Raw genomic sequence first — 23,775 nt, 5'->3', positions numbered from 1 at the left:
GGTAAGCATGTAGTTTGAATTATATTTTCCGTTTGAACTGAGTTAAACAGTCAAACTTAGAGTTTAGCTCCCCCCTTAAGTTTAACTGTTCAAACCATTTTTGAACAGTAAAAAAGTGTCTACTTTCTTCGGTTTTCACACCTATCAAACACAAATTCGAATTTTATTTACTGTTCAAATTAAACTTTAATTGCACACCTAAACTTCAATTCAAACTGCAATTTAAACTACATAGTTTGAATTTTTCTATTCAAATCAAAAAGTTAAAATCAATAAAATTCAAACTAAAGAATCAAACGGGGGCCAAATCTTTTCATAGTTGGCTGTATAATGTTGGATTAATCTATTTTTATCATTTTAACATAAAATTTGATATAATTAAATTAGGTCAGGTAGGTGCCATTGTAATATTAATACAAGTCAAGTGTTCTAATGTAATTAATGGATATATTTACTAGAGTAATTATTTCCTTGTTTTCTCTGAGGACCCAAAGCTGTAGCCTACATATGCCCCAAACGCTACAAGCACAGAATTGCGACACCAACGTTTATAAACTTCTGTCTGTCCTTTTCATCCAATTCCTCTATGGCATGATCACCATTTTCCCTATTCAGCTTTTCAACATTTGGAGCAGAAACATATTTCTCCTTAGCTTCGTTTTTATTTTCTCCTGCAGAAACCACCTCCTTATCATAATTAGCTTTGTTTGTGGCAAGATGATTAGTTATATCTCTTGATGATACATTTACTTTTTGAGTACTTTTGCGTTCTCCATTAATAAAACCCGTAATCTGTCTGATTGGCAGATATTCCTTTGGTGTCGTGATAGGCTCAATCTGTCTGATTTTAAGAAGAGGATGATATTTTTTACTCTGTCCTTTGACTCTAATATTGTTAGCATGTTCAAGCATGATTCTTATGTCCTCCTCACGAAAACCTGAAAGATAAAAAGGAGAAATTAGTCCATCTCTAATGCAAATATTTGTGTCAAATTTGTATTTGTCAGTTCTCTATATATATATATATATATATGAAGTATTTTAATGATTATGTTTTCATCAGTGGCCACCTTTAAATATAAAAATTTGACGAGATTGCGTAAGAAAAATTCAATTTTATTAATTATTAATTTTTTTTGTTAATTATTCAATTTATTATAACTGTGAATAAATTTGTATAGTTATCTATGAAAGTATATTCTATATCTAATAATTTATTTTGAATTAGAATCATGTTTATATCTCTGAAATTACTTAAACCATTTAGTTATGTTTATCCTTTACTTTTATTTGTTTATAAATAGCAGAGTTGATGATTGATTAATGAATATTAAGTTCTAGTTCCTACTATATAGTACGTTGCATGTATACTCGACAAGTGGTCCAAATTGCTATTTGTTATGGGTGCGGTTTAATAGCTATTTTAATATTTAATCATTAATGAGTATTATTATTTTAGTCATAAAATATTAATCTAACAGTTAAATTAGATAGTTGATTAAAAAAAATTTATGATAATAATGAGATTAAATTCTTATCGTGTCATGTCATTAAATTTATTAATGCTAACCACAGATAGAAACGCATCAATTGAAAATTTGTCATACATAGGCAACCATATATATTGTTTTCCTTTGAACGGTGATCGATATGGTTACCTTTTTCTGGTCATCATTAATAAACTAAGGTTCTTCCTAACTATCTAGGATAAAGAAAATAAAGAAAACAAAAACCAATAACCAAAGTTTAAAATAATTTAATGAGTTGGAAGAAAATTGCTACATGCGATTTATTAGAATTATTGCGTAATCAAATATGTGAAAAAGAAAAGAAATACATATAAATCGACACCTGATTCTACCTTAAAATTCAAATCCTCCACTCCAAATATTAAAGAAAGAGAATAGTTAAAAGTACTAAATTTTTATCACCACCAAATACAAAATGAAAATTGTACATTAGGTATTAAAAGATATCCTATCGATAGAATTTTGTTTGAACTATTAAATTTTTATGAGGTTCTTTTAATTTTTTCTTAACTTTTCTACTCTTCTTTGATTTTAGTAAGATAAAACGTTAATAAAATTAATATAAAATATAGTGTAATAATTGATATATTTTCTTTTCATACTCGACCAAGAACTTCTGCATTTTCAACTGTTTAAAATAAATATACGACATTGATAATTTAGATATAATAAATTGATTACGTTGTGTTGAGATTTGTTAATTATGCTGATTGATTTTTAATTATTTGATGTTTTATACATTAGTTGTCAATTAGGTGTCATTAGTTTGATTGAAAGAAATTTAGGAAACTTAACCTAATTTAGAGAAATTATCATTAATTGATACCTTATATTTTTGAGAAACGATCCTTATTTATATCTGTGTGCAACCTCATTGTAAATCATTAGTGAATAAAATGAAAATCATACTCTACGACGTTAAATTTTGTGTTCTTTTCTTTTATCTTTTGTTTTCTCTTATTTATTATTATTTTCAATTTGTTGTATCTATTTTTCTTAAATCCTCCACCGTAGAATTCATTTTCTCATATATCTTTACCAAAATAGAAAATATAAAATCAAAAGAGAAACGTGACTAGTAGAGTTTATTGGAACACATACCAGGAAGATGTGAAACTACAATACGAGCTCCCTCTTCTTCATGGGTCTCAGTTTGAGGCTCAAACTCAAAGTCTTTATCAACAGGTCCGCCGCCAACCGGTGAGCCGATGGGAGTAACTACTCCACCGGCCATCTCTTTCCCATCCATCTTCATTAATTTGCCTTTTTTTTTTTTCTCTTCTCTTTTGTTTGTTTGTTTGTTTTTTAGACGATATTGGCCTCGTTCAGTTTGCGGATTCTAGTTTTCAATTCGAATTGAGATGTAATTTTATTTGAGAGTTTTTCACTATAACAGAAAAAGTTTGATGTTGCTTTTTATGAGAGTTTTTAACTGTAGTAAAATTGAAATTGAAAACTCGAATTGGTGAAATGAATGAGGCCGATATTTACTTACTTTCGTCTGGGTGATCTAGTTTGTTGTGCGATTGAATTAAACGTTGGTTATCTTCATCAACTTCAAAACAATGAGATACAAATGGCTTTTTGTACGCATTTTTTTCTATACTTTCATTTCCTTGGTGAAAAAGATATATTCCTTTTCTGGCAGCCACGGTCTTGGAAGGTATCTTCACCATTTTGTGGGTCCTGAGTTGGCTTGCCTTTTTATTTTTGTTTTGTGTTTCGCATTGTGTGATGCTAACTTCTCCAACGTTAATTAGGGAGGTTAATTGGACTCCCAACTTAATTAGCAAGCTAATTCATGTGCTAAGAAAGGTAACAACACGCAAATCAAGTAACAAAAATTGTGTTCGGGCTTTTTATACTTACATCCGCTGTGTTTTATCAAACTAAGAGAGATGCCACTTGACTAATAAAAATCACATCAACATCCCCTCCCACAAGTCCCAGCCCAGCTTGGGCCCCAGCCCTGTCAAACTCATCCTCAGCTTGTCGCCCACTCCAGCATCGGAGCAACTTTTAGACGCCCTAAAATCACATCAACATCCCCTCCCACAAGTGTTGCCCCAGCTTGGGCCCCAGCCCTGTCAAACTCATCCTCAGCTTGTCGCCCACTCCAGCATCGGAGCAACTTTTGCTCAAGCCGCCCTATGTCAAAGTGCCGTTCCCCCGGCCGGTTCGCCTAACACCAGAGCGTCGCTCCCCTGAGCCCCGGACGTCCTTTTGCCAAGAAGCCTAACCTTCGAAACCTTTTCCCTGAGCCACCCAGCTCCCCAAAGCTTTTTCCCTAACATGTCCAACGTTTGAGCATCGTTCCCATGACTAGAGCTGGTAATACGGGTCATGACATGACAACACAACTCAAAAAAAATATGAGTTTAATGGGTTAAGTTAGAGAAAGGGGGTCCGAGTTAGATTTGGATCGACATGAAATTAATATAAAAAATGAATCAATTTCAGGTTCAACCCACGTAACCTCAAACACAACATGAATCCCATGAAAAAATATTTTAAAAATATATTTTGCATTACATATTTTAAATATTGTTATGAACTTGTGCTCTTTATGATATTTACTCTCAAAATCTTATGCTCTTATTTGGTTACCTTTGATGGATGTTATCATATATTTGAGCCAATTATGAATTATAAGTTCTTTATAATGTGTACAAAAACTCTAAAAAAGTACAAAAAGATTAAAAAAATGATTAAATAACACAACACGTGTCACAAATTGTCACGTCTATCCATGAGTCGCTAAATCCATGTAGTCATTATCCTGAGCCGCTAAACCCATGTAGTCGCTCCCCTGAGCCGCCTACCACTGACGCCATTCCACTGAACTTCCTAACGGGCATGTCCCCTTTAAGTGAAAAGTGATATTTTTGTTTTTTTTTTTAGTTATATTGGTTTTGTTGCAAAATTAGTTTGCTCCAAATGGAATTTGTGATACTAGTTTGGTTTGTTGAAACTAGTTTGTGTGATTAGTTGATTTCGAAAATTGATATTTGTGAGATTAGTATGGTTTGGTATAAATAATTTGTTTATATCATTAGTTTTGTTGTTGAAAATTAATGTTATGGAATTTGTTGATATCTTTGTGATTGTGGAGTTTATTTGAGGTTTTGTTTGTTTGATTGCGGAATACTGGAATCAATAATTGTGGTTTAATCTACGAGTTCAATTTTTTTTTTTTTTTGAATTTGTTTGATTGATATTAGTGAAATTTGTTCGATCTTATTGTTGTTATTAGTTTAATATTTGTTGTATTTATTTGTATCTTCATATTGTGACGTACCTTGCATTATGGATGAACTTTGCAATATGTAATGCTTCTAGATATACTTTACGTTAGATATATTTCTATTTATTTTCCAAAAATAAAAAAAATTCTATAAAGGTTAAGAATTTTTTTTCTTTCAATTAGGATGAAAATTACGGTTACAAGTATGTAGGAAATAATTAAAATCCTTTTTGGTGTTAAATAAAGGTTAAAATGAAATTTTCTAAACTATATATAGCATGGAAGCAATTTCTAATACATGAAGGGTATATTTGAGCCAATTATGAATTATAAGTTCTTTATAATGTGTACAAAAACTCTAAAAAAGTACAAAAAGATTAAAAAAATGACCAAATAACACAACACGTGCCACAAATTGTCACGTCTATCCATGAGTCGCTAAATCCATGTAGTCGCTCCCCTGAGCCGCCTACCACTGACGCCATTCCACAAATTGTGACGTACCTTGCATTATGGATGAACTTTGCAATATGTAATGCTTCTAGATATACTTTACGTTAGATATATTTCTATGTTATTTTCCAAAAATAAAAAAAATTCTATAAAGGTTAAGAATTTTTTTTCTTTCAATTAGGATGAAAATTACGGTTACAAGTATGTAGGAAATAATTAAAATCCTTTTTGGTGTTAAATAAAGGTTAAAATGAAATTTTCTAAACTATATATAGCATGGAAGCAATTTCTAATACATGAAGGGGAATTTCTCATATTTGAAAAACAAAATTTGATAGTCAACAGCCACGGTTAACTAATGGAAGGGGTGTGTGTGTGTATTTTTCAAAAAGGTAAGGATATTGACGTAGGCTCGTTTACTTCGCTGATTCGAGTTTTTAATTCGAGTTAAGATGTGACTCTATATGAGAGCTTTTTACTACAACAAAAGTTAGATGTGACGAGTTCAAAGAGCTTTTTACTGTAACAAAACTCAAATTCTAAACTCGAATCAGTAAAATAAACAGGCCAGTAGTTAGATTCCATTAAGAGCTTGTCTCTATTAATATAATAAAACACAGATGGTCCCAGTGTAAATAGCCTTTTTTTTTTTGTTGAGAAAAAAAGAACTAACAAAAAATGGTAGAAAGAAGGAAATATGATTTTTTGATGGGGACTAGAAATGAATAGCATAATATAACTTTAAAGGGAGTTAGTAAATAGTATGTATTGAAAAATTCAATTATAACATATTAAAAAATATCAGATTTGCTACCACTCAAAAAGAATGCTCTTCTTTTAACCATGTGTCAACCTCTCATTTTTTTTCCTTCATTTTTTACGTGAACTCAAATTTCAAATAAAAACATAATAATTATCGTAATAAACAAAAAGGAAAGTAGCAGAGATAATTCCTAAAAAAAACCAGAAGAGATAATTCCTATTTTAAAATATATCCTAACATAACTATAATTATCCTAAAACAACTTTCAAATAAAAGATAAAGATAATAAAGATAAAAGCAGATAAATATAAAACTCCTAATTCTGATCTTATATGGCTGCATCATATTGTTACTTAAATTTTTATAATTATGACAAAGTTCAATTGAAACCACAACCAACATGATATAAAAATAAAGAAATTAGTACGACGTATTCAACTTCGTAGCTCCAAAACAAAAGTTATGTTGCCCAACTCTTAAACATAATCAGCACATGGGCGCATTGGATGATATTAAAATATAACCTTAAAATAAAATTAAAAAAAAGAACAAATATAGAATTTAACTAAACGATTGATTGAAATAAACGAATTAGATATATAGAAACCCATATAATATAAATGTATGTATCACTAGTTCTTTAACGAGGAGGACTTGAAGAATCATGCATGATGGGGACTTGAAGCGCTTAATTTGAGGAAGTCGACGTTGCGTCTCAGAAAGTGGAATTACAGCAGAAGAAGATGTGACATATAAGGCATATATATATATATATATATATAGGAGCTACTAATGCTGTAATTCCACTTAGAATGTACGGAGTTGAGCTTCCAAAGATGACTAATTAAGGGACTGTTCTTTTAGAGTGTGATTTGAGTGTAATTTTTGAGTTGAATTTGAGTTATAATTTGAGTTGAAGTTGTAACTTGAGTTTGTGATTGGTTGTGTACATTTGAGTTATGGTTTGAGATAATAATCTTTTTTTGAGTTTGTGTTTAAGTGAGTAAAAACTCAAATTTATTTTTAGATAGTATTTTAATAAATACTCAATGGTGATGAAAAATTTTAATAGGGTATATGGGTGGAGTTTTATTCGTTTTTTCGTTGTCAACGCATAGAAAAAAAGCATCTCAATCAAGATTAAAACGAAAAAGTTATAGCATTTTTAAAAATAGAAAAAAATATTGTTCATTAATTTGAGTTCGAATTTCTGAACTCGAGTTGAAGGGGACACTTGAACTTGAGTTTTAGTCTCAAACTCGAGTTCAAACTCGAGTTTAAATTCGAGTTCAAACTTAAAAGAATATGAACTTGAATAAAGTTGGAACTCGAGTTGTATTTTTTTGAGTTTTTTAGACACCCGAACACGCCCTAAATGATAACAATTAACATTTGAGGTAGGTTTTGTAAAATTATATAGTGAGAGCCTCGCCTATATATGATCAATTTCCGCTTGGAATTGAAGTTTTATTCTCATATGAAGTAGTATTCTAATAAAGTCTATCATGTGTTTTTTTTTAATTATCATTATTATTATTCTATTTTGGATTAGGAGTAATTGTAAGAATAAATATGGGTCTCTTCCATTCTAAATATATATATGGGTATCTTCTATCTAATCTGAATCTCTTGAAATCAATTTTGTTTACTCGTTTTAATTTTTTTTTCTGAGAAAATGAAAAAATGAAGGCTTTTGTGTCTCAAAGTGAAGATGGATGCAATCAAAGTCACCCGTAATCAACTACTACAACAAGCCAATCAAGAAGAAGTCCGAGGTTGAACAAAAATTTGATAAGGCTTTCGTGGCTAAAACCGAAAAGTTAGAACAACGAGTTGTCTTTTAATTTTTTTTAGACTAATTTATTTTGAAACACATGAGAGTAATTGTAAAAAATTAGAAAAATTCACCGTATGTATTGTGTCAAGGACGTTAATTATATAATCATTAATCATATATTTGTTTTTTTAAAAGAAAATTTCATTAATTATTAAAAATTACATGAATAATCGCAAATGATCACAAATTATAAAGGAGTTTGACCCCGGACATTGACTGGATCTACCAGTAAAGACGGATGGAGTACAAAAGCAAACATAAGTGTTGAGACCAAATGGGAAAGACCCGTTCGGCACAAACAAAATCAAGCGCGACTAAAGCTTGTTAACAAGAACCACTATAGTTGATGGATAAAACCAGTCGACTGAGACCAAATCCCTAATACTGGGAACACAGCCAAGACTAGTTAGAAACAAATCTAGGTTTAAACAAACACACACAACGTCGATAACCAACTCAAACGGGTGGGATACATAAACAAAATCGAAAAGTAGGGAAACCACTTCCGTTATTACATTACATAAACTTGGCAAAAACGCCACCTTATTAAAATTAACAAAAAACCTACAAAACTTACGAATAGCCTCAATCATAGAGGAATAGATGCCAATAACAAGCCAAAAACCATTGTATGAAAGTTAAAGAAATCGGATCTGTGCAAAGCCGTTGCAGCAGTATCAACCAATAACCTCCCACACTCCACCAAATCTATGCCTCTGTTGCCAATGGATCATGCCCATTAATCACTGACCACACCTACACGACCTCAGTCACCGTTCAAGGTGCAAGAGTCTGGCGACTAATCAGTGGCAATGTCAGACTTCGACACTAAGAAGAGATCCCAAATTTAAAATCCTAACCGCCTCACGAGAGATGGCAGATTAGTCTCCTATATAAAGCTTTTGTTGTTAATGAAAACGAATGCATATATTATTTGAGTGCGTTGCATTTAAACAGGACAATTTCCTTTGTTAAGCTATGCCATGGGTTTTAAGTTTTCAATTTCTAGTTATTTGAACACCATTAGTCTAAAAGGGTAAAGAGCATAAATATTAACAGAAAACATGGCATGACAACGTCATTTTCCATTATAAAAGGAAAAAAAAATTCAATAGTTTACGTTTGTTTTCAAGATCGAGTACTATTAGAGGTTTAGAAAATATGCAACATGATTAGTCATATTGATAATCACCTAGCTAAATGGATATATAACTACTAGCAGTGGCGCAGCTGCATTGGACCCAATTAGCTCCTTTAGATTAGAACCCCTTTTTTTTTTTTTGGCAGTTTTCTTCTTACTTTGCCCCACTGAAGTTTTAAATTTACAACATTTACAAAGTTTTTAGAAAAATCTCAATTATGCCACTAAATTTTAACTTTTGAGTTTTAATATACACATATTTCAAATTAAAAATACCAACTAATCTGTAATCAACTATAATATTATATGAGTTCATAATTTTTTGAACCGTGAAGTACTTCAAAAATTGAATTAAACTTTATTATAATAATTATAATGTCATTTTAGTTTAATTCATGCTTCCATTGAACAAATTTTCTGCCTCCGCTACTGACTACTAGTCATATTGTAATACTAATACTCTTCTTTTTATCTTTTCTCTGTTAATAGACATAAAATCTTCTGATATTCCGATATAAATTTCTTATTCGGTGTAATCACAATGTTATAGCCTACAACGTATTTCTCTCTCTCACACACACACACGTTTTTTTTAGGATCTTTCAGAAAATGAATTTCTATGCAAAGAGTGCATAATCGCATAGATAAGCTCATATTAACCCGTTAATTTGGGATTTGATTCAGAAGCTTGCTTTGGAAGTATTGAAAAAGGAATTGTAAGTGTGATAATATCGATTTATACATAAACAAAAGAAAAGCTTCTCTATTGATTCAAACATTGTACCTACGGATACGAATAAAAAAAAAACCGAAGGGTTTTTTATTTTTTATTTTTTATATTTATTTACATGAAGCGAAACCGAACTTTTTACATGGCGCTTTAGTATATACTATTTACGTTCTTTAATTTTTGCTCTGTAATATAGTGTTCTTTTATTTTTCCGAATTTAATTCACCAATATTATTCTAATCATCTAATGTAAAATACTTTGATAACTCAACAATACTTGGACAACTGGACTTTTTCATGCTCAGTACGTAACTTTCTTAAATCCCAAGACCTCTTCAATACCGTGGATTCCCATCTCCCACCACCTCTTATCATGTTACTTGTTGGTTTACACCGTAGATTCAAATTCTGATTGAGATTCATGTTCTCAAGGCGTAGTTCTCAGAAAAGACAATAACCCATAATCGGCCTGATCTAAACCCCATATATATTCACACCAGAAATAACCCACCAGAAATTCCTTCCTTTACGTCTTTTTTTCTTTCACTTTCTTCACTCACTTCCCTCTCTCTGATCTAGTCCTTGAGTTAGTTTTGTTTTTGCCTTTTCAAGAAGATGAAGACGACAGAGGAATGGTCGTGTCCTGACGAGTTTGAAAGCGATGCCGATTACAACATTAATTTCACTGAGAACACGAGGTCACCCCGATTCTTCAACCATATCATATGCTACCAGTTTGAAGATGAAGATCTTGATAATCAACAAGTTTCCTTGAAAGAAGATTGTCTTCACAACAATATTCATGACTTGTCCGAATCAGAATGTTGAGTACTTATCCGAATCAGATGATCATGAGCAGCCATTGTCCGGGACGCGGAAATGGGTGAGACAGGTGGTTCAAGAAACGGGTGAACATGGCGAGAGGCTTCTTCTATGGAAGAGACTTTCCGAGAGCGACCTCGAGAACCGGATTTCGATGCCGGTCATCTACTTGCTCTACGAATCGGATGAGTTCTTGAAGGAGGAGGATATCAAGGCTCTTTTGAGATGGAAGAATCATCATGACGATTTGAAGGGCTTTCAAGATGTCGACGTAATGCTCTTTGAGCCGTGTTTGAACAAGTCCATTCTGCGTATCAGAAAGTGGCATTATGGCACAAGCCTTAGCCTCTACGAGTTTACTATCGTCAAGAAGAAATGGCACGAGATCGCCGAGAGGAATGGCTTCAAGAAAGATGATATTCTGCAGATTTGGTTCTTTAGGAGCCGAAATGGAAATCCATGCTTCGCTCTCGCCAATCTCACAAGCGCAGAAGATAATCTACCGACAACGTCCGATGCGGCCAGTACTACCGAAACTAGCTAAATACAATAGCTTTCTAATTTTCTAGGCTGCCAAACAGAAGTAATTTTCCATTTTAATATGGTACTTCTTTAATAGTACTTTCTTTTAATCTTATCTTTTCTTTGTTAATTCTAGACATTAATTCTTGATGATATTCCACTATAAATAATGCATTCTTGATGATATTCCCATTTAAATTTCTATATTAATTGATCACAATGTCACATTGTCTTTATAAGTTAAGTTTTTCTTTTTTTTTCCGTTTTTTTTTTTTTGTCAATAAGGCAACACAGAAATAAAATTTGAACGGTGTATTGTTAGTGTATACATACTAGTAATTTTCTTTTTCATTTATTCTTTGCATTCGATATTCTTGATGATATTCAGATCATATTTTTTGTTCATTGATCAGTGATCGCATTGTAAAAAATTAGAGAGAGCGCAATTGTAAAAAATTTGAAAAATTCACCGTGTTTTGTGTCTAATAATATAAAGCTTTTGTTGTTAATGAAAATGCATGCAGAGCACTGGCATAGTTCAAGTGTGTTGCATTATTTAAACAGGACAATTTCTTTGTTAACCCATGTCATTGATTTTAAGCTTTCAATTAATATAGAAATTAACTAAACGATTAAGAGAGATAAGTGATTAAGAGACAAGTGAATTAGATATATAGAAACCTATAATATATATATATATATATATATATATCACTTGTTCATCACGATTAAATGAAGATTAATAGCGCTTAATTTGAGGAAGTCGACGTTGCGTCTCAGAAAGTGGCATTACAGCAGAAGAAGAGATGTGGCATATACATATATATATATATATTTATATTTATATATATAGGAGCTACTACTGTTATAATTCCACTTACTGAGTCGCAACACCAACGCCCTCAGGAGATGTATCAGAACGTACGGAGCCCAGCTTCCGTAGAGAGAAGACTAACTAAATGATGAAGATTAACATTTGAGGTGGGTTTTGTAAACTTATATAGTGGGAGCCTCGCCTATATATGATCAATTTCTACTTGGAATTGAAGTTCTATTCTCATATGAAGTAGTATTCTAATAAAGTCTATAATGTGGTTTTTCAAGTCAAATAAAAACACAATAATTATCGTAATAAATAAAAGGAAAGCAGCAGAGATAATTCCTAAAGAAACTAGAAGAGATAATTCCTATTTTAAAAGATATCCTAATATTATAACTATAATTATCCTAAAACAACTTTCAAATAAAAGATAAAGATAATAAAGATAAAAGTAGATAAATATAAAACTCCTAATTCTGATCTTAGGATAAATATTATTATTATTATTATTATTATTATTATTATTATTATTATTTTTATTATTCCATTTTGAATTAGGAGTTGTAAGAATATTGGGTCTCTTCGATCTAATCTGAATCTCTCCAAATATATTTTGTATACTCGTTTTATTATTATTTTTTTTAGAATATGAAAAATGTACTTGGAGCACCATTAGTATTGAATATACCTCAATATTATAGGACTTGATTTCTTTTAGTGTGTGATGTTAACTACTGCAAAACCAGTTTACTCTGTTCTTCTTTTGGTGATTACGTGTTCCCGATTTTTAATTAAATTATTTCTTTAATGTTTTGCAAAACCAATTTTGATATCTTGAGACAAGTATCACAATGCAACACTCTTCCACAATTGAGTTTGTCTGTCAAAATATAGCAATCTTAAGTACTTACCATTTTAGTGCATACAAATCGATAGAAATGAATGGAAAGAACTTGTCACTCCTTTTGAAACAAAGTAAAGAAAATTTCATTTACATCCTCTTGACACGATTTCTTGATAGACGTTGGATACGGCAAATTTGAAAAGGGAAAAAAAAAAAAAAAAAAAAAAAAAAAAAAAAAAAAACAGAAGTAAAGTTTTTTGAACTGGAAATAACTTTTTAATTTTTTATCCATTGTTCTCTTCTTCTAACTGCACAAATCTAAAAATAACAAAGAAGGAAACATAAAGGCCGTGTTTGAAATTAATCTCATTTTTTTTTACGTTTTTCGAGAAAGAAAAAATGAAAACGTTTTCAAAACAGTGTTTGGCGTAATAAAAATAAAAAATGGAAATGGAAACGATTTTTTAGTTTAGTGTAAAATGAGAGAGAAATAAAAAATAACTTTTAGTCATTTTTCATTTTTTATTTTCGTTTTCTCCTCTCTCGAGCAGAGAGAGAAAGAGAGACATTAATGAGTTTTTTTACATTGAAAATAATCTATTGATAAAACTACTAAACACATTTTCAAAAATGATTTCCGTCTGAGATTGAAAACGTTTTTATTTTCATTTTCATACAAAAAAATCATTTTAAAACGAGTTCTAAACGCGCCCGTTTGGTTCATGAATTAGAACCAAATAAAAGATAAAGATAATAAAGATAAAAGTAGATAAATATAAAACTCCTAATTCTGATCTTAGGATAAATATTATTATTATTATTATTATTATTATTATTATTATTATTATTTTTATTATTCCATTTTGAATTAGGAGTTGTAAGAATATTGGGTCTCTTCGATCTAATCTGAATCTCTCCAAATATATTTTGTATACTCGTTTTATTATTATTTTTTTTAGAATATGAAAAATGTACTTGGAGCACCATTAGTATTGAATATACCTCAATATAGAACCATTTTCGATTTACGTGTGTTTTTTGTGAGAGAAAATACTGTAGCAAATCATGAATTATGATTCAAATCAGAAAATGAATCCTCCAACCAAACGGGCTAATCTCATATTTTAAAGATCTTCTGAATTAAGAAAATTACCGTTTAGCCACTCACCTAGTGCAATATTTGTGGTTTTCCCACTGGCTGGTTCTAAGATTTAATTAACATCATAAATAATGCTCATTAGTGTCCCGCACAGCCACAGCACAAAGCACAAAACCCAAGAAGTTGTTATTCGTGAAAGCATGATCTCAATTTGATATCCCTCCGTATGAATATCGAACCACTTTAGAATTTCATTTTCAGGATAACACGTACGAATTTTAAGAGGATTCTCTTCCTGTAACATTGAAAAAGAGAGTGAGTTCGATTGTATAAATAATTAAGCTTTTTTCATTTTTAACCACAAAAAAAAAATAGGAATTATAATGATCTGACTTTTCTGACCTTTACTTAACATTCTTTAACCATAATTAACTCATCATAAATCTTTACTTAGCTTTAATCATATTCTTGGTTACTAAATTTTTAAGGGAATTTTTTTCCTAAAATCGTAAATTAATTATTTGCAAGGAAGCAATAACTCTCAAATTTATGAAAGTGTTTATTGAATACAACATCAGCAAGGGTTGTTTTGCCCGGACCACCCAACCCCCAAATACCTGCGATCCGAATGCTTATAGGACTTGATTTCTTTTAGTGTGTGATGTTAACTACTGCAAAACCAATTTACTCTGTTCTTCTTTTGGTGATTACGTGTTCCAGATCTTTTAATTTTTTTTTTTTTTTTAATGTTTTGCAAAACCAATTTTGATATCTTGAGATAAGTATCACAATGCAACACTCTTCCAAAATTGAGTTTGTCTGTCAAAATATAGCAATCTTAAGTACTTCTCATTTTAGTGCAATCAAATCGATAGAAATGAAAGGAAAGAACTTGTCACTCCTTTTGAAACAAAGCAAAGAAAATTTTATTTACATCCTCTTGACACGATTTCTTGATAGACATTGGATACGGCAAAGACAACAAAAAACAAGTAAAGTTTTAAGCCTCGTTCATTTTACCGATTTGAGTTTGAGTTTTGCTACAGTAAAAAATTTTTAGAAATAGTCACATCAAACTTTTTGTTATAGTAAAAAACTCTCACATAAAGTCACATATCAACTTGAATTAAAAATTTGAATCAGCGAACTAAACGGATCTTTAATCTTGTTGAACTGGAAATTACTTCTTAATTTTTTATCCATTGTTCTCTTCTTCTAACAGCACAAATCTAAAAACAACAAAAAAAGGAACATAAAGAGTAAGAGGCTGTTCTTTTGCCATTTTTGAGTTAGGTGACTTGAGTATAGATTTTGAGTTGAGCTTGAGTTATAACTTGAGTTGAAGTGTTAACTTGAGTTTGTGTTTGGTCGTGTACATTTGACTTATAGGTTGAGATAAGAATCTTTTTGAGTTTATGTTTGAGTGAGTCAAAACCTGAATTTGTATTTAGATAGTATTTTAATAAAAACTCAATGCTGATGAAAAATTTTAATAGGGTATGTGGGTGGGGTTTTATTCATCTTTTCGTTGTCAACGCATAGAAAAAAAAATCATCTCAATCAGAATTAAAACGAAAAAGGTATAGCATTTTTAAGGATAGAAAAAATACTGTTTATTAATTTGAGTTCGAGTTTCTGAACTCGAGTTGAAGGAGAAACTTGAACTCGAGTTTTAGTCCCAAACTCGAGTTCAAACTCGAGTTTAAATTCGAATTCAAACTTAAAAGAACGTAAACTTAAATAAAATTATAACTCGAGTTATTTTTTTTGAGTTTTTGACTCAAAAAACCAGCCCCTAAATCTCATATTTTAGAGATCTTCCGGATTAAGAAAATTACCGTTTAGCCATCTCACCTATTGTAAAATTTGTGGTTTTCCCCACTTTTAATTTACATCCTAAATAATGCTCATTAGTGTCCCGCACAGCCACAGCACAAAGCACAAAACCAAACACAAAACCCAAGAAGTTATTATTCGTGGAAGCATGATCTGAATCTGACATCCCTCCGAATGAATATCGAATCATTTTGGAATTTCATTTTCAGGATAACACGTACGAATTTTAAGAGGATTCTCTTCCTGTAACATAGAAAAAGAGAGTGAGTCCGATTGTATAAAAAATAAAGCTTTTTTCATTTTTAACCACAAAACAAATAGGAATTATAACGATCCGACTTTTCTGACCTTTACTTAACATTCTTTAACCATAATTAACTCATCATAAATCTTTACTTAGCTTTAATCATATTCTTGGTTACTAAATTTTTATGGGAATTTTTTTCTAAAATCGTAAATTAATTATTTGCAAGGAAGCAATAACTCTCAAATTTATGAAAGTGTTTATTGAATACAATATCAGCAAGGGTTGTTTTGCCCGGACCACCCAACCCCCAAATACCTGCGATCCGAATGTCTGGGGAGCCAAGACGTAACAATAATTTGATTTTCTGAATGCGTTCTTTAATTTCCATCAGGTCACGTGACATTTCCCAACAGTCTCCTACGTAAAAATGGTAACCTAAATAGTGAATTTTTATTTTGACATTTTGATATAAAAATAGTGCTCCTGTAATTGGGACTACATTGTTATAATGAAATAGTAGGGTATCAGAATATATGTTGTTACTATTCATCAAAATTACATACTTTTTAATTTACTTCTAGATTTTTTTTTTTTTTTTGGTGGGAAATGGTTTTGTAGTCTTAAAATTTTCACCATAAGATAGGTCAACAATAGAAAGATACAAGGATCATGACTTGTACCCAAAGCTAGCTTTGTTTCCCCTTTTGCTTAAAACTTATGTTCGGTTTATTTTTAGATTTTTCTTTTTTAAACATTTTTTTATTTTTTATTTTTTTCTTTTGCTTATTGTCTATTTTTGTTTTCCTCCTAATTATTCTTTGACAATTCATTTTTTTTACAACATCATTCTTAAAAATACTTTCTTCTTCTCACTTTTTTTTAATTAAAATAAATCCATTTATATATCTCTCTACTTTTTTTTTTGGTCGAAGATTCCAATACAACTTTAATTCTTTTTCGATGTGATTTTTGAAATAGTTTTTATGGAAATCATATGTTTTGATGCAAAATCAAACATACAAAGTTATTCTCAACATGCATAACACGCGGCTCAACTAGTAATATTAATAAAAGTCAGGCGTGCTAGTGTAATTTCTTGATACCATGCATCTGGCATGAATTTTCCAGCTGAGCGATGTTCTATACATAAATTTCGTTAAATATTGAGAAGAGTAATTATTTACATGTTTTTTCTGAGGACCCAATGTTGTAGCCTAAATGATAAGCCCCAAACGCTACAAGCGCCAGAACAACACCAAGTTTTATAAACTTCTCTCTTTCCTCTTCCTTCATTTTCTTCTCATTAGCACGATCACCATTTTCCTCATTCGGCTTTTCTTCATCTGGATCAGCAGAAACATATATCTCCATACCTTTGATTGATCGAATAGCATTTTCAACGGAATCTCTTGATGGTATTTTTCCTTGTTCGGTACTTTTATTTTCTTCACACTTTGGAAAATTTGGTTGAATCCTTCTGACTTTTATAATCGCCTCTTGAGAAATACCCTCTTGTTCCTCAGGCTCAACACTACTCTCTATTGTGTACCCTTTTCCTTGTTCGGTACTTTCATTTTTTTCATCCTTTGGAAATTTTGGTTGAATTTGTATGACTTTTTTAATCGCCTCTTCAGTAGTACCCTTTTCAATATTCTTCTCATCCTGTGTAGAGGCAGTTTCTAGAGATATTTTGTCATGAGCACTAACGTCTCTTACATGATCCTTTGGTTTGTTATCCTCAGAAGCTATTTGGGGAGTGTTTTCCCGACCCTTTTCCGATTTAAGCGAGGTTGCAACCCTCGATTTCTGGCGGTTAGGTTCGGAGCTATCATCGATAAAGTTGGCACGGATTTCTTCCACAAGACGATTTCGATGTCGGTCAGAAGTCAGAAAATATTGGCGCCATGCATTATTCAAAAATGGTTGCTCATGTCCATGCATTCTGACGTTGTTACCATGTCTGGACATGAATCTTAGTTTCTCCTTGAGAGACCCTAAAAAATTATTAAGAGAAATTAGGGGGTTTTTATTCATTTGTATTTCACTTATGTTTTTTCTATGAGTGCGTCTATTCACACCAAATTTTTTATTTTTCACACACTCATTTTTAATATTTCTAAATTATTCATCAATAAAATTACTTTTAAGGGCAATAGTATTTAGAAAAATACTCATTACACACCCCTCATTAAAAAAGAAAAAATATTGCCTTCTAAAGATTATTGCGACTACATTTTCAAATGAATAAGGATGGATTCCAATGTGAAAGGCTCTCTTCACAAAAAGATACGCGGTTAAATATTTTTAAGAACACTTACAATTGTTTTTCTCTCTTTTCCCCTTGTCTCTCTTTTTGTTTTTTTGTTTTTTTGTTTTCCCCCCTCTCTTAGGCAAGACAATGAGGTGGGTTTTGGGGCGGAGCAATCATCAAACCAACCCGGTCCACGAAGAACAATCTTATTACTTTCTGCTCCCCGTTAACCTATTAAAATTGGAGGATCATAGTACACGCTCCGTTTACCTAATTATTTATTATATTAAGAATTAAAAATAAATACTCACATACGTACGAAATGTTTGAGTAAAAAAAAAAAAAAAAAGATATTAGTTTTCAATTACTCATGCACTATATCACATTATACCCAATATTATATCTAATAATGTACCAGATTATGTATATACAATATATTTAATTTAATAATAAAATATAATTAAAATGGAGCATAATATTAGGTATTAGGATCACAAACCCCCCTAAACTTGTTTATGCCCTGTAATCGAAATGGGTTAAAAATTTTTAACTCGTTCACAATCTAAATGCATTTATATCAAGTTTAACCCTCCCCATTTAAGGTGGGACCCCACAAAGAAAGTAGTTAACGGGTAAATTTGCAATTCGTATTTTTTATTTTCCCTCTCTTTAGCTGTCAATTGTGCCGGTCATCAATAATCTAGCTGAGAACTTGTTAGTCATCATTAATCTCACAGAAGTTGCAAGCTTGCTGATAATGATCTTGTAACGATGGATGTTGATTTGCATCGAAACGATAAGTTGTTCTAACTTATCAGATACAAGGCGCACAAGACTACGTGAGGTTTAAAAACATTATTCAAATTTTTAGGTCTCGTTCATTTCACCGATTCGAGTTTTGCTATAATAAAAAGTTCTCAAAAACAGTCACATCTAATTTTTTTTATTATAGAAAGCTCTCACATAAAGTCAAATATCAACTTGAATTTAAAACTTGAATCAGCGAACTAAACGGACCCGTGAAAGTTCGAGTCACCTAGCTTGGGCTAGCGGTCCGAATGGAAATTCTGGGCCAACTAGCCCAACCCTAAAGAGGAAAAGATCAGCTTAATCCGACTTCAAATTTTATAAGGTATTTTAAAAAAAAAAACGAACTTGAAAAGGGGTGTATGGCCGACCCAAATGAGCTTTTGAGCTCGAAACTTCAGCTTAGCTCATTCTAAAGGTTGGGGCTGGGCTGAATCTTGGTCAATAGTGACAGATCTTGGGTCGACCTATTTAACTTTGCCTAAACTTGCAGCTCTAATTGACTCCTAAGAACTCAACTCACCTTTTTAAAAATTTGTCTATTCATTAAAAGTTTTCTCATGCATGTTCCCCCTGATTATCCAACTCAAACTTCGTTATTTTAATGTCATCTTACAAATTCTTCTATTTTCTCAACTTTTACAGGTTTATATACTTTCTAAAATTGATTAATTAGTCTCAACGAGTACCTGTTCAAATATGTATTTATATGTTTTTAAGTTCACGCATTTACATCTCTATGAGTTATGAAATACACGTGTGCATGGCTGGTATAAATTGGGGTACTAAATTTTATCACTAGCAAATATGAATGAATAATCCCATGGAAGATATAAAAAATGGAAATTTTAACCTAGTGTACTTTTTCATACCAGTATTAAATGTTGTTTTAAACGTGAGATTTAACTTTTTAAACTTTGATCTATGATGCAAAACAATTCTATAAAATATATGAAATAGAAAGAGAAACGTGACTAGCAGAGTTTATTAGAACACAAACCAGGAAAACGGTTCTCGGTCTGGGGATGATATTCTTCATTAACAGGTCCGTCGCCCAGCCGCCGGCGGGTGTCGGTAACTACTCCGATGGCTCCTTGTTTCCAATCCATCTTTATTCCTTGTTTGGCCTTTTTTTTTTCTCTCTCTCTCTTTTCCTTTTTTGTTTATTTTTCTAGAGGCTCTTTATTTGCTTTTGTCTGGGTGATCTAATTTCTTATGCGATTGAATTAAACGTTGATTATCTTCCCCAACTATATCAAAGTTAGATACTTTTTTTTTTGATAATTAAATAGCTTTATTTTTCTATGCTTTCTTCTCCTTATGAATAAGATATATTCCTTTTCTGGTAGCTTCAGTCTTGGAATCTATTTTCTGTGTCCTGGGTTGTCTTTTATTTATTTATTTATTTATCTGGTATGATGGTAATTTCTTCAGCATGAATTACAGGGACTTTCAATATAAGTTCTTTGTTTGGCCATTAAATTTTGTTAATTTAAGTTTCCAGGTTGCAATGAGCTGAAAATTTTTTCTTTATTCACTTGGACTTCCAACTTGGCAAGAAAGGTTAGCTTGCACATCAAGTATCAATACTTGAAAAGAAACAAAAAAAAAAAATTGGTAGGAAAAAATATCTGCATTTAACAAATTGGATTGTAAAAAAAAAAAAAAAAAAAAACGAAAGATAGAATAAAGAAGAAATAACTGTAAATGTTTATTTATTTATTTATTTATTTATTTGTTTTTGTTTTATAGTTTGTTGTGAACTCTCGAAATTAGACATGCGGTTAAATTTCACCATTAACAATATATGATTCAGTTCATAGTTGTATAAGCTTACAGCAGGATCGGAGCAACAAATTTTTTATGGAGAGGTTTGAATGAATCAAAATTTTGAACTAAAGTTATTGTGTAATAAATTAATACTACGAAAAATGATAGTATTAGGTGGAAGACTTTATCAAAGAGAAAAAAATAGAGAAATACAAAAATGCCACTCAAAATAATTTTGCAGGATATTTTTCTACCAGTTTTTTTTTTTTTTTTTCTCCACAATAAAGATGACCGCACATTTTAAAGTGAATTTGTTCGTATGCAAAGTAAATCCTTAAAGTGGAGAAAAGAAAGAAAGAAAAGTAGATTTTGTAATAATAAATTGCTCTGTTGCACCACAAACTCTTGGTTGAGTTTGAAACTTGTTTTAAAATAATTTTATTTTTTATATAAAAATAGAAATAAAAATATTTTTAATCTCAGATAGAAATCATTTTTAAAAATGTGTTTGGTAGTTTTATTAAGAGATTATTTTTAGTATAAAAAAATCAATTAATGTCTCTCTCTCTCTGTGCTCGAGAGAGGAGAAAACAGAAACAAAAAATGAAAAACGACTAAAAGTCATTTTTCATTTCTCTTCTATTTTACACTAAACTAAAAAATTGTTTTCATTTTTATTTTTTGTCTTTAATTGTGCAAAACGCCGTTTCTCTCCCGTTTTCATTTTTTCTTTCTTGAAAAACATGAAAAATAAAAATAAAACATACTTCAAACATTTACTGCATAATGGTTCTTGAACTTTCAATTTTGACAAATGCACTCTGAATTTTAAAATAGGTTACAATTTCAAGTCCAATAGTTGATTACATTATCAAATTGATAGCTCGATTATCAAATTATTTGAAACACTAAATTTGCACATGATACGGTTTGAAAAATGATGCTCTTCAACTTTTATAAGTGAATCTCGTGTTTTAAATCATCAATTTAATAACATTTGCAGCTATTATATTTCAACTGCAACTGACTTTAAAGCATAAGATGTATTTTATCAAAATTAAAAGTTTAAAATTTAATGTGCAAAAAAGAAAAAAAAAACGAATAATTTATATCGTAACATTGCAATTAACTCGACCTGTAATTATATTATATATGCATTCATGCAGTCCTCACCCCTTTCCGTCCAAATGAGGAAAGACCAAAATTTGGTAGGACCCCAAGGGGCTCCTTTCCTCTACTTTCAGCAATCCATCGTACCAAACATTGAATTTGTGCTTTTCTTACTCAACTTTCCGCCCATTCTTTTCCTTCTCCTTCTTTGCTCTAATATCTCGTACCAAACAAATTCTTAATAATTTCAACCGTCTTATTATTATTCGGAATTATAAGTTGTAAGTTCCCCCACTTGAATAGAAGAAACAAAAATATAGAGTCAAAATATATAAACTATTAATAATTTTTTATTATTAATAATTAAATATATATTAAAAACTACATATTAACATATTTTATTAATTTAATGTAATTTTAATTTAATTTAACAGTTAAAAATTTACAATATTAATAAGACTGATCTATAAAAAAAAAAGAATCATATTATAAGACGCATCACTTATTAATAAAAAATAAATTACACCAATTGTGCTTTTAAGTATAATAATAAAAAAAATAAAAAACTTTGGCAAACTGAACGGTGAGAAGCTGAACCAACCACCATTACACGCCACGTAACCACGTTTAGTCACATTTTTTCCACGTCTCACTCTTAACTCCTCAAAAGAGTCCAAACACCCAAAAAGCGCAAAAAAACAGAAACCGTATTTAACTGTTTACTTTTTTAAAAAACTTTGTTACTTTTTTTTTGCGCTACAACTGGCAGTTACTTTACTAGTTTACTTACACAACCAATGCTCGCTCTTTTCTTTTCAGATAAGTTTAACAGATACATTTTAAAAATACATGAATCAAAATTTTTATCTTTTAATTTTAATTAATAATTTTTAATTAAATAATTATATTAATAAAAATATATTTATTAAAATAAAAAATAAAATTTAGACTCATATACTATTAAAAATATATTTTCTATGTTTCTTTCTTCTTCTTCATAGGTAATTAATACAAATAATCTCTAATCTCTCTATTATGTGGCAGCTTGATCTGTATTTTTTTTTTAATTTTAACAAAATAATCTCAATCTCTTTAAACTAGTACAATTAATACCTTTCCCCAAGATCCGTTTAAATATTAATAAAAAAAGACACAAAAGAATAAAAATTAAAGACTTGTTCATTTGAACCCAAATTTTAAAAAAATTTAAACTCAAATTATAATTTTATTTAAGTGCACGTTCCTTTGTAAAATTTGAGTTTAAACTTGAGTTTAAACATAAATTTTAATTTGAGTTTAGGATTAAAATCTGAGTTCAAGTATTCACTTCAACTCAAGTTTCTAAACTCAAACTCAAATTAATGAATAATATTTTTTCTATTCTTAAAAACGCTATAATTTTTTCGTTTTAATTCCAATTGAGATGATTCTTTTTTTATGCGTTATAACGAAGAGACGAATAAAACATCACCCATATACCTTATTAAAATTTTTCATCATCATTGAGTTTTTATTAAAATACTATCTAAATACAAACTCAAATTTTGACCCATCTAAATACAAACTCAAAAAGATTCTCATATCAACAAAACTCAAAAAGATTCTCATATCAAGGTTGTTCTTTTACAAAAAAACTCAGAAAAAATTGAAACTCAAGTTACAACTTTATTCAAGTTCACGCTCTTTTAAGTTCCAACTTTATTCGATTTTACTCAATTTTATTCAAGTTACAACTTCAACTCAAGTTATAAAAATTCAACTCAAAAACTATACTGAAATCACACTCTAAAAAAACATGCATACAAACTCAAATTATAATTTAAATCTAAATTATAACTCAAATTTAACTTAAAATCTACACTCAAATTATAACTAAAAAATGTAACTCAAGAAGCTCTAAATGCAACTTAAGAGGTTGGGAACAACCGGTTACCCTTTTCTCCACTCAAG

The 23,775-nt window shown here is 30.5% G+C and overlaps 2 protein-coding genes across 2 annotated transcripts; one reads left to right on the top strand and one right to left on the bottom strand.

Moving 5' to 3' along the window:
• Positions 1 to 403: 403 nt before the first annotated feature.
• Positions 404 to 2,903, bottom strand: LOC21403139. The gene is made up of 2 exons (XM_010105677.2): positions 2,631 to 2,903; positions 404 to 938 (listed from the first exon to the last, which is right to left on the bottom strand). Exons 1-2 carry the CDS (start codon positions 2,782 to 2,784, stop codon positions 520 to 522), a joined length of 573 nt encoding a protein of 190 aa, XP_010103979.1. The 5' UTR covers positions 2,785 to 2,903; the 3' UTR covers positions 404 to 519.
• A 7,596-nt stretch (positions 2,904 to 10,499) lies between these two features.
• Positions 10,500 to 11,063, top strand: LOC21403138 (putative B3 domain-containing protein At2g27410). The gene has a single exon (XM_024170465.1). The coding sequence runs from the start codon at positions 10,500 to 10,502 to the stop codon at positions 11,061 to 11,063; it is 564 nt and encodes a 187-aa protein (XP_024026233.1).
• Positions 11,064 to 23,775: the final 12,712 nt, after the last annotated feature.

The sequence above is a fragment of the Morus notabilis genome, unplaced genomic scaffold (genome assembly GCF_000414095.1).
Source record: "Morus notabilis unplaced genomic scaffold, ASM41409v2 Scaffold1333, whole genome shotgun sequence".
NCBI lineage: Eukaryota > Viridiplantae > Streptophyta > Magnoliopsida > Rosales > Moraceae > Morus > Morus notabilis.
Note: the sequence above shows the minus strand (reverse complement) of the source record. Positions and strands in the feature narration are given on the sequence as shown.

Coding starts and splice junctions, on each gene's coding strand:
- LOC21403139 (XM_010105677.2), bottom strand. CDS start 2,784: ATGAAGATGGATGGGAAAGAGATGGCCGGTGGAGTAGTTACTCCCATC. Junction 939..2,630: donor TGTAGTTTCACATCTTCCTG/GTATGTGTTCCA, acceptor TTTATCTTTCAG/GTTTTCGTGAGGAGGACATA.
- LOC21403138 (XM_024170465.1), top strand. CDS start 10,500: ATGACTTGTCCGAATCAGAATGTTGAGTACTTATCCGAATCAGATGAT.